At 45.6% G+C, this 18395-nt stretch overlaps 1 protein-coding gene across 1 annotated transcript in view; it reads right to left on the reverse strand.

Annotated features, from left to right (window-relative positions):
- The window catches only part of COBL (cordon-bleu WH2 repeat protein), a 264098-nt gene that overhangs the window by 27451 nt on the left and 218252 nt on the right, over positions 1-18395 (reverse strand). The window contains exon 9 of the mRNA XM_040644519.1: positions 2288-2597. Within this exon, the coding sequence (XP_040500453.1) occupies positions 2288-2597 (310 nt within the window). The remainder of the gene's footprint in view (positions 1-2287; positions 2598-18395) is intronic.

The raw sequence follows: 18395 nt of genomic DNA on the forward strand, positions 1-18395 counted from the left end.
CCCACCATGCTATTTTCAAATTCCATGGCGTCCCAGAGATGAGGGCAGAAAAACATGCCCTACTCACTGCTGGTATAAAGCATCAAGTTCCAAAGACTCCATGATTATCCTGGCTGTGGCCACAGGCAACATTAACTCTCATATTTGGATAGAAGTCAGCAAGATTTTACATCAGGGGTCAATGCCAGCAAAACCAACGATGACTAACATGAGCATCCCTAGGGGCCAGAATTAAACGTGTCTGATTAGCTTCAGATGTAGAGCTTGGGGTATGCAATCTCCATGCAAACTCACAGAACAGACCTGGGGATTGCTGTAGAAAGTGACTTTTTTTTTAATGTTTAATGGACTAAGAAGGAACTGTCATAATTTTTCTCTGCTCTCATAGATGCAAGCAGCACAGGCTAACACACCTTGTGTGTGTGTTGGGGGTGAGCGGGAGGAAGGGAGCAATTGGTTCCTTCTAATTTCCTGTCAAATGAAATACAAACTTGGCCTTGAAATGGTCCTTAAGATTGACGAGCTATACGTTAAAATTATTAGAGAGTGTAATTAACAAATGGGCAAATGCTCGTGATAAATCCTTAGGTAAAAATAAATCAAAATAAATTATTACTGACACTACAATTACATTAACCAGGTAAAGATTTGTGTGTTCATATGGACAAAGTGGGAACAAAATATGAAAAATACAAAGGCATTTGCTTATTTTGGTGATCAACCTGTGAATTTTTTGGAATCATTCTACTTTTTGTTAATATTTCCATAACATTGTTTGTGTGACTGGCTCTTAAAATTATCGACAGGGTGAAAAAAATTGATGGGCCGCGGAGAATTAACCTCCTTTTTAGAAGAACAAAGAAAGGGGCAATGGCAATGGGGGGTTGGGACAATGTCAGACAGGTAAGTCGGCACTATGGGGCAGAGTGCTGGGGGCATACATGGAATCCAAAGTGGAGCTAGGAGTCAGTGGGAGAAAATAGATTTCCTTCTTCACATCACACCCGAAAATAAACCCAGGTAGCTGAGAAGCCCAAATGTGAGAAAGCGACACTAAACTTTTATAAAAAATTCAGATAATCTTTAGTCCTTCGGGGCATGAGAACGGTCTCTTAAATATGCAAAGATCATACACATTCAGGAGAAAAGGGACAAATTCAAGAATATTAAAATTAAAAAGCAATTTTTACTCAACAAGAGAAAACAAAGTTACATTCAAGGCATAGTCTTAAAGACTCTTTGTTTAGTAAGAACTGATTTACAGATTAAGAAGAAATTACTGAATTTTTTTAAAAAAGTAACATCCATTTTCTTTTGTATTTGTTTTGTTTTTAAAGGGCAGTCTATGGGGGCACCTGGGTAGCTCAGTGGGGTACATGTCCGATTCTTGATTTTGGCGCAGGTCATGATCTCAGGGTCATGGGTTCAAGCCCTGAGTCAGGCTCCATGCTGGGCGTGGAGCCTGCTTAAGATTCTCTGTCTGCCTCTCCCTCCGTCCCTCTCCCCACTCTTGTGCATGCTCTTTCTTTTCTCTCTCAAAATAAAAAAATTAAAAAAAAAGTTTAAAAAGGGCAGTCAATAGAAAGGCAAGTCATGCAAGAAGAAAATCAAAGTGGTAATACACATATGACGACATGCTCATTCTTACTAATCAGACAACTGTATATTGAAAAGCACGTGAAGTGCCATCAGACAACTGTACGAGTGGAAAAGTAGAGGTGTACTGATCACAGATGTGATGCAGGTGTGGACAGCAGGCCGTTAGAGACCACTGGAGGGCCTGTAAACCAGACAATCATTTTGGAGAGCAATTCGTCAACAGTCCATAGTTGAGGATGAATTTTTCTGAATGTCTAATAATTGCTCCTTTAGAAAGCTCTCTATGTGTAAACAGAGACATATGTACAACTTCCTCATTGTTTCCCGTGGTGTGGAAAACCAGTATAACCTAACTGCCCATTAATTAAAAGGTAGAAAAACAAATGAACTCATAAGACACGTATCATCATGGTTCGATCTTAAAAACACGATGTTGAGTGAGAAAGGGCACTGAGCATATGGTACCATTCATATAAAAGGAAAAACAAACAAGCCAATCTTAGGTATTACTTATAATCACCTTCATGTCTAGAAAGCCTGAAGACATGGTGTGGCTAGTGAACCCCCACATAGGGAAGTGGCAACTTTGGAGGGCACCTGCCACACGTTGGATGGGTTACCGTGAACCAAAGACCTTCTTCCCCGAGGCTAGGTTGGGACCTCCCTCTCCAGCTGTCCCCTGACTCACCTCGGATGCCAGTTCCCAGAGCCGTTCCTCTCCCACGTGGGGCTCTTGTGGGGACCCAGTTCTGGTGTTCCAGCCAGGTCCTGGTCACTGCCGTCCTCCTGGTCTGTGGCCCACTTATCTTTGGATTTCATGCTGTCGTGTTGGGAATCCAGGGAGATGATGTCTGAGGGGGAGCTCACCACGCCAGAGTCTTCAGTCGTGTCTTCTGATGCAAAACAGCTGCTGACAGACACTGTCTCCTCGGCCTCAGACAGCACCGGTGGGACCCTGTCTGTGCCGCAGGGACTGCTGGGGCCCAGGGGCAGGCTTACTGGACAAGACACGGCAAGGACAGGTCAGCCAGCACGTTTCTACACCAACCTGCCTGACTCACCAGGAAGCTGGAATTCAGGGCGCTAGGAATCAAGCAAGACCCGTTCCAACCCAACACTCCCTCCAGAAACATTTTAACTTGAAGGGAGTCGTAGGCCTATATGTGATCAAGAGCAAAACTTTCGCTCAAAAATCACATTACAAATCAGACTTTTGGGTTTTTATCACGTATCTATGAGCAACCACATTTAAAAATTCAGACAAATGACATGGTGAATGCAGTTTTTTCCAGCCTGACCCTTGGTTTCATTGAAGTTGTTTTAAAAGTGAGTTCTTTAAAAAAAAAAATCATTTCCAAATATAAACAGACTTAGAAATAGCTAATACTGTTTGGGAACTTCTGACAAATGTTCGGTATGAACATCTGAAATCTGGCCTAAAGTATTAACGGCACGGGCGTTTGGCTCCCCCTTCATTTTGATTTTATTTATTTTTCCCCCTTCATTTTTACATGTGAGACAGGACGATCTGGTCCAAAGAAGAGGTGATCTTGGAGGATCACCTCCAAGAAAAATTAAAAAGAACCAGAACAAAAATGTGTTTGGTGGAGGCCCTCTGGCCCCCTGAGCACTAAGTGAGGTTTACTGCTGCAGAAAGAACGAGATGCAGAGATCTGCAATGATCAGAGCCAGAGTTCCATCAAACTTAAACATTCATGACGGGGGAAGGGTGTAGCCATTTGGCACACATACCAAGCCAGCTCTTTGGAGATAGATACATTAAGCATGTAAGTCTGAGTGAGCTTCCAGGCTCTCTGAGGTCACTGAACGCTCCATGCCCAGAGGAGGACAGGAGTACAGATTTCAAACTTCAGTAGCTCAGCCCTGCTGGACCAGGAAGTAAGGACTATGTTGTGTTGGAGTTTCAGTGTATTTTGTTTTATTTATTTATCTATTTAGTATTTTAATTTTTTTTTTTTTTTTGTATTTTTTTTCAAAACCATTCGTCCAATACATAGCCGCTGGATGTCTAATGTGAATACAGGCCATAGGCGTTCCCGGCGCTCACTGCACATAATAGTGCACTGAGAGTCAAAGGCCAGCAGCATCCCTGTCCTCATCCTCGCCATGGCTTTAACGGGACAGCAGACTGGCAACATAGAATTAACGAGCCCAAAAAAGCACCGAGCAGAACATTCTTTCAGGGGTTGGCTTATTTGAGGTCCCGAACGATAAAATAAACAAAAGAACAAAAATTAAAAAAATAGACATTTCACAACTGAGCTCAACAGTATAAAGACAAGAACACAAAGGAGGAATTGTTTAGAGAAGCAGAAATGCACAAGGCAATGTGTCCGAATGCAGTGAACGCTTTTAACAATGCCCGCCTTCCTGCGGCGTTCTTCCTGGCTTTTGTTGCCAGGCCCTTAATGAGAGGGTGAATATGGAGAAGAAACAGTGCCTCCGGGCCAGTACAGCCAGACCTTTCCTGCCGAGGGCTTGCTGATGAGCTGTGGCACCTCGGACGGCTGCCGGCCACTCTGCCCACACAGCCGGTGACTCCGCCCCACGATGTCGTTGTGGGGACCCCACTCAGGGGCTCCGCTGCACAGCCATCAACGGCAGCCCAGACGGCCAAGCCAGGCCCTTGTTTCCGGCCTTCCCTTTTGTCACTGTCGCTGAACAAGTAGGGCAATTAAATTCACACTTTTTCTTCTATGTGGTGTAGGACGCCGTGAAAGAGCATGGAGGTTTCAGGTCACAGAGGCCTGCGTTTGAATCCTAGTAGAGCAGCTGAATGGTGGCCAGGGCAGGGGTCGGACCCCTCTGTCTCAGTTTTGTCTGGGAGGTGGGCTCATGGGCCACCACAGGACTGTGGGGAGGGCTCAATGTGTTGCCGGTCCAAGGTGCAGTGGCCCTGGTGTGTCCCTACAGCTGGGGGGTGGGGGGGTGGGGGGTGTGTGCCAAGATGGGAAGGGCCCTGTGATTGGACCTAGGACATGGATTTCCAGTCCAAGACTCTTGGCAATCTGGGGACACATGGTTTATGAGGGGACAGTCACATACACAAGAGCCCGACGATGCCATATGCTAATACCAATGCTATGTGCGTTTGCACAGGTCGAGTGTGGATGGCTGGTCAGAGAGAGGTGTCAGCACACTGCAGGAGTACCAAATAGGTGCTCCGTCCAGCCCTGGCCCCGCTCTTCCCATCCCAGCTGTCACCTCTCAAGTGTGAAGTAAACCCACCGGGTCTGCTCCCTGAAGCTGACCTCTCGACGGGTCCCACCTGCAGCTCGGATGCTCTCCTGACACACACAAGCCCTGGAAACTCAGAAAGCATCCTTGGCTGATGGGGACTCCAAGCCCACCGCACCCCCTTTCCCTCCAGTTATGAGATCCAGAATGCTGGTCTGGGCTTGCTTTACATCCTTCAGAGTTTTGAGGAAAAGAAAAAGTTGAAAGTCAGTGCTCTAAATTAAGCCAACTGCAAACCTAAATTGACAAGGTGTGAGAAGTCTATATTGAGCGTGTACGTGTGAAACCATTTTCACAATATACAGTAAAGACTGCAGTTACCAGAGCTCCCCTCTTGCCCAGGTGAGCCCTCCACTTCTCACGGATCACCTTCCAGGGCCTGGGTAATTGCATCCTTGAACCTACTAGACAGGTATTCAGTGAGGCACCCCCTACCATGCACCATATGGGGGGCCAGGGAGCCCGTGCTGGGCAGGAGTGGGTAAGGGCGTCCCCGCTTTCAGGAGGGCAGTCACACAGGCATCGGGAGGACGAGTGCATAAATGCCCGGGAAGAAGGAATGGGAGCAATGCCACGTGCAGCAGGTGGTGGGGATGTGTTGGCGAGGGCGGGAGGACAGAATGATGGCAGTGATGTGGGCACCCAGCCCAGGGGAGGCCAAGGAGAGAGCAGCACGTGCAAGGGCTCAGACTCCTGCGAGCGACTGCCTGCCACGCCCCTGCGGGAGCTGTCAAAGATGGCACCAATTTGGAGATAGGAAGGAACATTCTTGTGAGGCTCCAACCTGGCTCGGTGTGGTTTTCATGTCTGTCCTCAGTCAGCTCTGTCAGTCTGAGAGTCTTTGCTTGGAATCAGCTATCCTCACCTCACTCGCCCTGCCTCGACTTCACGTCTGTCCTCCGCTGGGCCGGTTTCTGCTATTAACCCTGTGAGCTGTAACATGTTTTGACAATTTCTGAATAAGATAATGGTGCAGGAGACTTGTTTTTTTCTTTATTGATAAACAGAAACCCAAAACATAAAAGCTTGCAGCTGCTTTGGCTGTCACGAGATTGGGGCCCTGCAGACCCTTCTCAGTGCCCCTCACCTCCGTCACTCAGCCCCTGGTTCTGTGAAGCCAGTGGTCCAGGGACCCCAGCCTGAAATCCAGAGGCAGCTGGATCGAGAGCCGGAATCCCACATTGAGGTCCAATTCGACTCTGAACTTGGAACAGCCTTTCTTTCCCCTTTCTATAAAATAAGTGGGTTCTGATGAGCTCTAAAATCCCTTCTAGATACAGAGTACTATCATTCTCTGAAATCCCAAATCAAAATGTAAGATGTAAACATTCTTCGGACAATTGACTGGTGACTAACTAGGAATCGTAAAAGGAATACGACATTGTCGATATCCCTTCTGCTATCTTCTGTCAGCCCTAAAAGTGCAGCTCATGATTTTTGAGTTAATTAATTCTCTGGCAAGTTTGCTCTTCTCTTAAGGCGTGAACACCCTTTTGGAGCTAAAAAGTAATGGCACGATTTTTGCAAATGTGAAAAACACTTAATTTGTCATTAGAAGAAGCCTGATACAAATTTGTGATTAAGTTCTCTTCCAAATGAACAGCCACAGAACCCAAATAAGGAACACTAACCCTTTCATTGTCCTCCACCTTAGTTTTATACTCTCATGATTCAAATGCCATTCAATCTAAATGAGCGCTTCAGGAAATTTCTCTAGCTAAGATGCAAGGAAGAAAATGCTAACTTCAGGCTCCCAATTCCTCAAGGTGAACACCATTGTGTTCTGTTCCATACTAGTTTCATTGAGTTTTTCACCAAAGAAAGTCACCAAAGAAAATTTCAAACACTAAATATAAGGATCTTCCAAGGACTTCTGTAACAGATTTAGTTTTGAGTGATTTGATTAAATGCAAATGAAAGCTCGTGTATCCTATGATATTGCTTACTTGCTGGTCATTACCAAGGGAGACTTCCCAAGGGTCACTTCCATCACATTGATAAGGACCAGAGAAGAAGTCTCACAGGATTCTTCCCCATCTCATACTGATGCCTACGGTTTTGGCACGCCATTCATAGCCAATAAGCAATGCTCATCCTTCAGCTCTATCTACTGTGATTTAGTTCCCTATGTTCTAGTTACTGGGAATAAAAGGAAAAATAAGGGAGCCACCAGCAAAGTGCTCCGAACCAGTGGTCCAAACTGATAATCAGTGCATGTCAGTAATTTTTGTCGTATACATTCCCCCAAAATTTTGAACCACTATATATTTCTAACATCTTTAATTGACACCTGAAATTTTCCATCATGAGTTCAATGTAATTTCTGCTGCATTGTAAATATTAATACTTTTAAAAATGTTTTTTTCTTTTTTTTTTTTTAGAGAGTGTGAGAGAGAGCATGGGTGGGTTGGGGGGAGGGGCAGAGGGAGAAGGAGAGAGAATCTCAACCCGGCTCCATGCTCAGCGCAGAGCCTGATGCAGGGCTTTATCTCATGACCCTGAGATAATGACCTGAGTCGAAATCAAGAGTCGGACACTTAGAGCTGTCTGAGCCACTCGGGCGCCCCAAAATTGTTTCCATTTTAAAATGTAATCAAAGGAATCTGAACATGACAGTATTTTGACGTCCAGAAGCCCCCATGTAACAAGGAGTGAGCAAATTCTCTTAACAGGCCATGTTTCAGAATGTCTCATTTTTCTGGACCTGATTTCTGTTCCACAATGCCACAGCATCTCGTGTTATCTGAACTACTTTACACTTGAGAGTTGTTTTTTATTAATCAGATTTCTTTGTATAAAATATGTATATAAATTAATTGTTATTTCCTCTCACCATAACGTGGCAGTGTTAAATTCTTTCTTGACATGGAGTGGTTATCACTGTGATAATTAACTGAAAGGAGTCAATACAAACGGCATAAATATTTTAGAAATTTTGACCCTTGTTAAATAAAAAGGTAAAATTTCGTTGAAAGTGCCTCTCATAGTGAGCTAGGTGAGACTTTTATCAATTAATTCCTTTAAAATGACTGCATTATTTATCACTAGCTTGAGGTGGGGTTTGCCATAAACAGCAGCTCATATTTTTCATTCTTACTGGTATTAAGCACCAGGAAGCCTTGTTCACATGAGTAAGTAGAGGTCAATTAAGCCTCTAAACTCTTCCCCTGGCATATATCATGTAATTGATCTGTCACAAAATTTATGCTTAATGAGCTGTAAGCCAGTGACTGGATTCTTTGTCAGTTTGGTTGGAAAGAAGACTTGGAAATCACCTGATGCTCAAAAGGATCTGCTGCAGACCTTGGACTTCTTACCTGCTCAGCCCTCCACCAAGAATTCCAGTTGTCCTTTCGCCAGGCACCAAGAATAGGTCTGCCCATCTCAGGGAACGGCACCCAAGTGGGATGCCCGATGGCTGAGTGCTACACCTGTCTTTTGTGAGGGAGGAGAAGGGGCTTCCTACAAGTGGAGTCGGGGGAATGCTGGCACTGAGGCTGTCCCCAGGTGAGCTCCCAGGCACCTCACTTGCAAGAACAAATACAAAAATGGAGGCATAACTTCTGGGAATGCATTCCCTTGGAAAGTCTTGGTGTTTTTCCAGGGAAATGTCTCCCGCAGGTTAAAACCACCGGCACACACAACACAAGTCAGTCAGGTTACGAGCCGCGGTGGGAAGCACATGGAGATTGCCTCAGGAAAACAGAAGTAGAGAGGACGTGAAAGGCACCACTGAACAGGGTCTTGAAACAAGCATGGTGTGGGCAGATGGACGACAGAAGGATCAAAGAATGCGCAGATGCAAGGAAACATGAGGCCAAACAGGAAATGTCAGGTTCTGTCAAAAGTGGTTGGGCTCTATGGTGTTTCCTGGGCTGCATGGCATCATGGCCATGTGGGGGTACCTGTGTGCAAATGCTCCGGGGGAAGAGAGTGAAGAGGTAGGGTGTAGAGGAGACCCTCTGTCACCAGCATTACATGGATCTGCCTTAACTGGTGGCCCTAATCCTGCCTACCTTCTTTCCCTCTAGTTAATTCCTTAGGTAGTTTGCTCAAAAGTTTAAGGTGTTCATTCCTCTTCAAAATGACGGCTTCTTTAGTTAGATGGGCACTATTTAACATTTAATTAACATTAGTGTTCTTGGGCGCCTGGGTGGCACAGCGGTTAAGCGCCTGCCTTCAGCTCAGGGCGTGATCCTGGCGTTATGGGATCGAGCCCCATATCAGGCTCTTCCGCTATGAGCCTGCTTCTTCCTCTCCCACTCCCCCTGCTTGTGTTCCCTCTCTCGCTGGCTGTCTCTATCTCTGTCGAATAAATAAATAAAATCTTTTAAAAAAAAAAAAAACAAAAAAAAAAACACAAAAAAACACATTAGTGTTCTTGCCCAAAAGCCCCACAGACCGGGGCCTCTCAAAGACACTGCGTGATGTAGGTAACAGTGCAGCCAGTTCACTATAGAGCATTATTGTGCACGCACGCGCACACACACACACACACACACACACACACTTCTTCAAGAAGGCAGGATAATGAAGACTTTGAAGGCACCTGTGGATATAAAATAGACCTGGATTCTCTTAAGAGTCAAGTCATATATTCTTGGTATCAGTCAACCCATATTTCTCTAGAGTCTAATCTTAGAATTCTGATGTGCCCAGAGAAATGGGCAGAGAAAATTTCAATTTCCACCACTGTAAGGCAGGGCTGTGTTGCAATCACTGTTCTGTTTAGACATATACAGGCAACAGATACTGCTTTTGTCTGTCCAGCACTGTCCCCCTCCCTGTTAGTGCTAAACGAATTCCTCCTTTCTGTGGATAAGCTATTTCTCAACATCTGGGAATATCTAACAGTGACCCCTATCTACTCCCGGCCATGGAGCGTGGGCGTGAGATGAACCAAAATCTGGCCAATTTAAACTGCACATAACCGTGGAGTCAAAGAAGGGCACTTGTCCTAAGCTGGACAAATCAAGGCCTGTCTCTGGACCTTCCCACCAGAGATCCTGGGGAAGGTGGTCTCATTGGGCTGGAGTCAATGGAACTGGGGAGTCTGGGATAAGTGGCAGTCACTTGGACTAGCACATAGAGAGAGCTTGTCCACAGATGGGGGAAAAACACAGTCCTATGACAGTAACTGGGTACCTGGACTCGGTCATGACCTTAATGAGGATTCAGCTCTTGGAATTCCCAGTTATGTGAGCCAAAAAACTCCAACAAAAACCCATTTTTCTTAAATAGTACAAGACATGTTTCTGTCTCTTGGAACTAAAGAGTTCTGTCTAATCAATGTGTAAATTGCCCTGATATTTTCATAAATACACCTATAATATTTATTAAATATAAATACTATGTTATATGTTTACTATAATTAGATACATTAATACATTTATTAATATAATAACTAGACACATAAAATATATAAGTATATAATTTAAATATATCATATACAAATAATTATAACATAATTATAAGTATAGTATGTAAATATAGAATATAAATTTAAAAATATACATCTATTTTACATTATGGGGTTTCCATTACAGGACCTTCTATGAAATGAGACAGTTGCCTATCACACGGTTCTCTTTTTTATATTTATTTTCCATTATTTGGATTACTTGTTTCTGTAGTTGTACTTTCAAGACAATCTAATTGGATCCAGTTTACTCTCTAAGCCTGCTTGTGTCTGAAGATTGTCTTCACTTAATCCGCATCCTTGACAATCGGTAAGGCTAAATCCAAGCAAGATTCAGGTCACAATCTTTCTTCAAGACTGTATCCTCAGCCCCTTCTTCTCTGCCATCCTGCCTCACAGATGAGGACCCACAGGCTAGCATGGTTTTTTTTGAATTGTCTATAACCTTCTCTCTCAAAGCTGGTAAGAGTTTCCTCTTTATTTGTGAATATCAAAAATTTCACCACGATGTGTCTGTATTTCATTTCCAGAAACTTTTGGATGTTCTTTTATTCACTGATTTATTCACCTACTCTTGTTTTATGTATGTGATAATCTATTATAATTCTGGAAAGCAATGACAAAAAATATTTAAAGTTCTATTCTGTTTCCTAAATTAACTCTACTTCCTTTGGTATTAGTTTTTCTGATCAATTTGTTGCCCCTCTTTCATGCATCAAGAAAAAAAATTGTTTAGTGATTCTTGACTGCTTTTTTTTTTAGGATTTTATTTATTTATTTTAGAGAGACAGAGAAAGAGAGAGTGTGGTTGCCAGCGGGGGGGGGGAGCAGAGGGGGAGGGAGAGGGAGAGGGAAAGAATTTCAAGCAGACTCCACACTGAATGCCTGACACAAGGCTCGATCTCTTGACCACAATATCATGACTGGAGTTGAAACCAAGAGTCAGACACTTAACCAATTGAGCCGTCCAGGCACCCCTCTTAACTGCTTTCATTTGTTTAAATGAGGGTATCAGTAACAGTAGGGAGTGGATTTCTTTCACACATATGAACATCACTGTTTCCTTAGGATACAATAGAAAGCCCCATGGCAATTAGGCTAGGAAGAGCTCCATGGGGCAGAGAGGGAAGTGACCTTGTGGGGAGGACTCCATTGGGATGAGGTATGCAGTTTCTCTCAGCAGCCATAATGGTTGACTGTCCTTCAACTGAGTGTAGCCATCTTAAAACTGAAGTTTCATTATGTTGTCATGTGCCTGTTTTAGCAAAGAGTGACACAGGATTCCTCCTTTACCCTGATGTCTGGCTTTAAGGGTCACCTAAAATATTAGACCATTGGCTACTTACTCAGAGAGTATAGTCCAACACTGACATTTGAAAGTCCTACAGTGGTAGTTGGGTGTTGACATACTGCACTGTTCAGATGGATATTTACCTACCTCCAATTTAATCCAATGCCCTCTGCAGTGTGGATATCATTATTCCTATTTTGCAAATTATAAAAGAAGCCCCAGCCAACAAATTATTTCATCTATCCCTGAGGGTACATGTTGCAGAAACTTACTCTGCCAGGCCCATTAAAGGGGCCAGTCCATTCAAAATCACACAAAATCACCTGTTAGGCAAGAGCCAAATTAAGGTTCTTTCACCAAGAATTTTATGGAGAATCTCTACATGTAAACTTTTCTAAGTGAAGAAGATTTTCTTCCATGTCCTATGGAACAAACCTTGATTCCATTCATCCAGGGATTTCAGTATATTCTAAAGTACCTTTGAGAAAAAAAAGCTCAGTCCTTTCTTACATATATATTTCTGGGGCTTCGTCTCTGAAGGAAGTGTGTACTTCATGCCGGCAAGAACAAAGCTGATGCTTTAGTTTTCATCATCAAAACAGAAACCCTGTCTCCAGGTAGTCTAGAATATTAAAGCACATGAATTGTATTTAATCAACACCTCAGAAAATCTGACGTTCAGGGACTTTCCAAGTTGCCAAGGGACTCAATTTTGAATTGACTATGAGTCAGGTCTGGCATGAAGCATAGGTGAGTCATTTGCCATCTCAGATAGGCAATCTAAGAAAAACACTGTCCATTTCCTCCGCTAGTTTCTTCCACGATCTATCCCTTATCACCAGTACTCTAGAGAACAAAATGTGTGGTCTACTTTTGCTTAGCTTTCTGGAATGTCCTGTTCAGCCACTGCTACTGACTTAAGGTTGGCATCAAAGTAACCGAATGGGGAACTTTTTTGCAGTCTTATGTAGAGCTGTTGTAACCATCCATTATATATGCGGTCTTTCATAAAAGTAACCATTTTAATTTTTCCTCAAATTTAGATTTTTCCCCCCGTTTTGATTAAATGAATGTGTCGTGTCGTTTGACCACGGGTTCTCCCTCATCTTCCTGTCCCCAGGCCCCCATCCTTTGGTTGTACCAAAATGTGGAGATCAGTGAGTATAGACAAAATTGTCACTGCAATAAACACCTCAGTAGGTGTTTTTAGAAAAACTAAACAGAAAAAGAAAACCCTTTGCTTTTTTTCTTTCTTTCTATAATGCATGTTAGATTACAAAGTTCTTTCTCGGTCAGCCTGTCTTTCTGTTTCCTTACTGATGGTTTCTGAAGTTTTACCATCTGTAACATCTACTAAACATATTAACACTTCCAGCTGATGGGTGTAAGAATATCTTTTTTCCTTTCTTCTCTTGGTGCTCAGGCCTAGAGACCTGAGGAACTCCTGCCCTCCTTGCTCTGGTGGCTGGCTGGGATCATCAAGAGACTAAAGTCTGGGGCACCTGGGTGGCTTGGTTGGTTGCGTGTCCAAGTCTTGGTTTCGGCTCAGGTCATGATCTTAGGGTCATGAGATCCATCCCCACATGGGGCTCTGCACTTAGTGGGGAGTCTGCTTGTCCCTCTCCCTCTGCTTCTCTCCCGCTCACTGTCTCTCTCTCTCTCTCTCTCTCTCAAATAAATGAATAAAGTCTTAAAAAAGAGAGAGACAAAGGTTTTTCTGTTGGGTTGAGGCTACTGTAATATTTTTCCCCACCCTGGACTGACTGGCCTACAGGGTCTTTCTGAATTTTTCCCTTGGCATCTCCCTGTGCTAGTGGCTTATTCTTTCCACCCCTTCATTTCGAGGAGGGGGGTCCCCTGAGAGTCTCCTTGCTCTTTTATTCTGTGACTTCATCCTCATTTTCAGGCCAATATGATTTCATTTACTCTCTTGCAAGCTCAGCTATGCATTTAAAAGGACGTTCGTTATGCAAGTTCCAGCACCTGGAGATGCTGTTTAGCAGAAGGGGTTTTCGGGTCATTTTGCCCATGATATTGTCGGCAACGTAAGGAACCTCAACTTAATTTAACTTAAAATGTGTTTCCCACCCACAGTCTTTCTTGTCTCAGCTGTCATCTTGTCCCCCAGTTTCCAGGCTCAAAACCCTTCTCCCCTCAGGGCAGAGCAAACAACTCAGAGGCTCAGCCGGAGAGTGGCACAGGCAGATGGAGAAGCAAGAGAGGGTACCTTTGTTAAGCAGGGATGTGGGGAAGGTTCCACCAGGAGAGGCCACTGAATATCTGATCTCAGGGTTGGCCATCACATGCATTTCCAACTTGATGCATTTACTCCTGCTCAGAAAATGACTTCTCTTTCCTCTTGAAAGTCTTCATCCCTTTGGGGCAGCTTAAGCTCTCCCTCCTCCACGACCTTGGTGTTCTCCAGCTGCTCTGGCTCCGAGGACTCTCCCGGCCTCGCAATGCCCACACCACTATCATACTGTGTCTCGCAGCTTGGAGGCATGCCCCTCAGGAATGCAAGACCTATTCCTCTGTCTACAGTGGCAATGAAGGCTCCAGGAGGCGACACAGGTAGAGGAGACAGCAGGGCACAGAGTCAAGGCTGAGACATGGCAGCTGTGATTACCATCAGCAGACAGTGGACCTCACTGGACCACTTAGCTGCAGGCATCCGAGTCCCCTGGGAGCAATGGTTCTCTTGGCCTGCATCAGAATCCTTTGGAGGGCTTGTTAGAATAGATAGCTCAGCGACCCCTTACTCCGGAGTTTCTTTCTTTTTTTTTTTTTTTAAAGATTTTATTTATTTATTTGACAGAGATAGAGACAGCCAGCGAGAGAGGGAACACAAGCAGGGGGAGTGGGAGAGGAAGAAGCAGGCTCATAGCGGAGGAGCCTGATGTGGGGCTCGATCCCAGAACGCCGGGATCACGCCCTGAGCCGAGGGCAGACGCTTAACCACTGTGCCACCCAGGCGCCCCTACTCCTGAGTTTCTGATTCAGAGGGTCTCAGGTGGGGTCCCGGGACCTGCACTGCTCACATGTTCCCAACAATGCTGAGGTTGCTGTCCAGGTCTACATGTGGGGAAGTGCTTCCTCCAGCCCCTCACGGGCCACCTGGCCAGCTGGGGCTTCTCCCCTTGCTGAGCCACAGCTGAAAACAGTTTACGTCTAAGCCAGGTGGCTTCCATCCTCTGCCTCCTAAAACCTCTTCATGGCTGTGTTTCAAAGACAGTGAATCCTCCCACAAAAAGAATGGAGGTAATGAACAGACTCCTTAAAAAACTCCCATTCAGGGCACCTGAGGTGGCTCAGTGGGTTAAGTGTCTGACTTCAGCTCAGCTCATGATCCTGGAGTCCCAAGATTGAGCCCCACATGAAGCTCCCCCCTCAGAGAGTCTGCTTCTTCCTCTTCCTCTGCCCCTTTCCCCGCTTCTGTTCTCTTTCTCTCTCTCTCTCACAGATAAATACAATTAAAAAAAAAAACAACAAACAAGCTCTCCTTCAGTTCCCGATCTCAAGATACAGGGGTGTTTTGCCCCACAGAATGTTGTCCACGAAGTTAAAAGTGACACCTTCCTCAAAACAGCAGGGAGGAAAGAATTATTTTTGGAAATTACATGAGAATTTCGGAAAGACAATGAGGAAGTGACTTACAAACACAAAACACATCCCACGTGGTTGTAAACTATGACAATAAGAAGAAAAGAAATCACATCGGGAAGGGGTGAGGAATTGGTGGGGGAAGGACAGGTGTGCGGGGCAGGTGCTCCTGGAGTCCTGATCTAGGGCAGGAGGCACCGGAAAGGCAGGGAAACAAAACTCCAAAGTCACACACGTGGAAAAGGTTGTCATAGACCTAGGGAGAGGCACCTGGACCAGTTACCTGGGAAAGAAGCCTCACCAACGACAGAGTGAAAGCACGAGTCCCCAAGGATCTCGGTGTCACATTTCTGCATCACCATCTTCCCTGACAACATCCGCCCTGTCGCTTACCTGGCCAATCTGATTATTTCTGCCTTCCTGATTATTTGTAGAAATGGCCTGATGTTTGGGACCGACTGAGTAGGGCAGACTATAAATGTGGCTTATTCCAACTACTACCTGGGTCTGGACTAACGTGGAAAACAAATTTCTAATACTGAGAAGATACACTCACAGGTGCTTGTTTCAAGATAAGTTCCCTACAATAATTTTTAGAAATCATAAAATGGTAACATGCCGTCAAAAGTGAGTACTTATTCCTTATAATGATCATCACCTATCATTTTAGGAAACTTACGTACAACTGTTTTCAGCCTCGTCCATAGTCAACAGACCGCAAAGCCAGTAAATTCAATGTTTCACACACAAACCACCTGTCTATCTCGCTGTTACAGTGGCCCCAAATAACTTGGCTTTATTGGCCAGAAAGCACTCACCTCAGCAAAACCCACTGATACCTAAAATAACCTCCCCGGAGATGCCAAGGCTCCAGCCTCACTCAGCTCTTAGGATCTGCGGCTGGGATTCCAAGGTGGATGCCACCCCCTGGGGAGTGAGGGACCCATCTTGTCCTGGAGCCTGCCTCATGTCTTCCATCCCCCTCGGGCTTAGAGACACACCCCCTACAAAGGCGCCTTACCAGACTTGTTCTATTAGGATTCCTTGAGTTTTAAAATAAAACTGTTGCTGTTTCCTGTGGTATAGAAAGGGAAACTCAAACAATTGGAAAAAAAATAACCAATCATCCCCAAGATGACATTATGCTTGGTTGCTTTTCCTTCTTGCTTTATTTTTAAAAATGTTTTTATGATAAATACATAACAGATTTCTTTTTAAAAAGACTTTATATATTTATTTATTTAGAGAGTATGAGTCAGGGGAGGGGCAGAGGAGGGAGCATGAGAAACCCAAGCAGACTCCACACTGAGCACGGAGCCCTAAGCAGGGCTCGACCTCACAACCCTGAGATCACGACCTGAGCAGAAATCATGAGTTGGACGCTTAACTGACTGAGCCACCAGGTGCCCCTATATAAGAAAATTTCTTTTTTTTTTTTTTTAAGATTTTATTTATTTATTCGACAGAGATAGAGACAGCCAGTGAGAGAGGGAACACAAGCAGGGGGAGTGGGAGAGGAAGAAGCAGGCTCATAGCAGAGGAGCCTGATGTGGGGCTCGACCCCATAACACCGGGATCACGCCCTGAGCCGAAGGCAGACGCTTAACCGCTGTGCCACCCAGGCGCCCCTATAAGAAAATTTCTTAAATATCTGAAGAAAAGCAGATTGATCACCCTTTCATGTTTAAGTACTTAATTTATACTCAACTGATTGAAGATACTCTTTCCCACCTGCATCTTCTGTATCCATTAGAACAGCTATGGTCAGATTCAGAGGTGGCCTTGAGCAAATTAGTGCCTGCAGTCTGACTCTCTTGTGTGCAGATGAGAAGAATCACAATGCCTCGTTCAAGCACATGTCGTGGGGACTAGATGCCAAGGTGTAGGAAGAAAGTGAGGGCAGCACCTGGAACACACTGAAGGCTCCGTACGTGTAGCCATGAGTCTGTGGTTATGCTGACCTACCAGTCCATAGGCAGATGTGATCGTGGTGTCTCCCCAAACTGGCAAATCCAAGAACCACCTCGGTCGCATGGGGTTTCAGAAACCACAGTCTGAAGACTTTGAAGAACTTCCCTAAGGAGGGTGCACGTTCAAGCCCCAGGCCCAGGAGCCTGGGAGGCCAGCACAGGAGGAGATCCCTGCCACGGGACCAGCCCTCTGTCACGGGTGCCCTAGCATCAGGTGCAGGGCCCCTGGTTGACTGGGCCTTCACTGAGAATCTCTCTCTACTTTGAGCTATCTGACCACGGGGACAGCTCACCCTGGCATCTCAGTTCCATAGTGGAGGGCAGAACATTGGCCTAGCCAGGTGACAGGTGGAGAGGTTTGGAGGCAAACACACTTGGAGAACACTGCTGGCCATGAACCTTTGCAGACACCCATTTGTGCAGGCCTGAGAAGGTCAGCAGCAAAGAGCTTGACTCTACTTGCCCTGAGGGTGTGTCTCTGTCCTTCCACAGGGGCTCAGCCTCACCTTCCCTCTTGGGCAGTTCCTGCCCAGGCCCACCCTCCAGTCCAGGCTGCACCCCTGCCTCCAGCACTCACTGTGCTCGGTGAATCACCCCATGGCAGCTGGCGGATGAGGGAAGGTCATTCATGCTAATGTGTGAGATAGTTCCAGAGAGGGAGGGGGCATTGGTGAGTAAGTGGGAGCTCCTTTCTACCGTTCCCACCTATCTGGTCCATGCACTTTGGCTCTGTCGTCAGCACAGATCATCCCCGCAGACTGCCTGACAGGACTGTCATCTACCTGCCATTTCTTCTAGCTCTGGGGAGATCCCCTGTGGCCTGTCCTCCACGTCCCCTCTGGAGGTTCAGATGGATTCCTTCCCTCTGGTTCTCCCGGCCCTTTATTTGCACTTTCATCTCAACAAGCCCCACCCCTAAGGGAGAGCACCCTGGCTCCTCCATGTCCTTGTTGGATGCAATGCCCATGCTTCATCCCAATGTATCGCACAAATGCTCCGTGGGCATCGCCTTCCTGACGGACACCTGCCTCAACCTGGCTGGATGCCGACAGCCCATCTCGCCTTGGGCACGGCCGGGCACTCTGAACACCGCACCACCCAGCTGCCCCCTGAGCACTGTCTCCAAGGCCGCCAAGCGCAGCCACACCTGCTCGGGCTGGCAGTCCCACGTCTTCATGGGTCAGATCCCCCGTGTAAAGGTCAGAGCCAAGGTTTCCGTCTGCAGGGAACTCGTTCATGAAGAGACAACGTTGCCCCC

This window comes from Ursus maritimus, unplaced genomic scaffold (assembly GCF_017311325.1).
Source record: "Ursus maritimus isolate PB19 unplaced genomic scaffold, ASM1731132v1 scaffold_3, whole genome shotgun sequence".
NCBI classification, from domain to species: domain Eukaryota; kingdom Metazoa; phylum Chordata; class Mammalia; order Carnivora; family Ursidae; genus Ursus; species Ursus maritimus.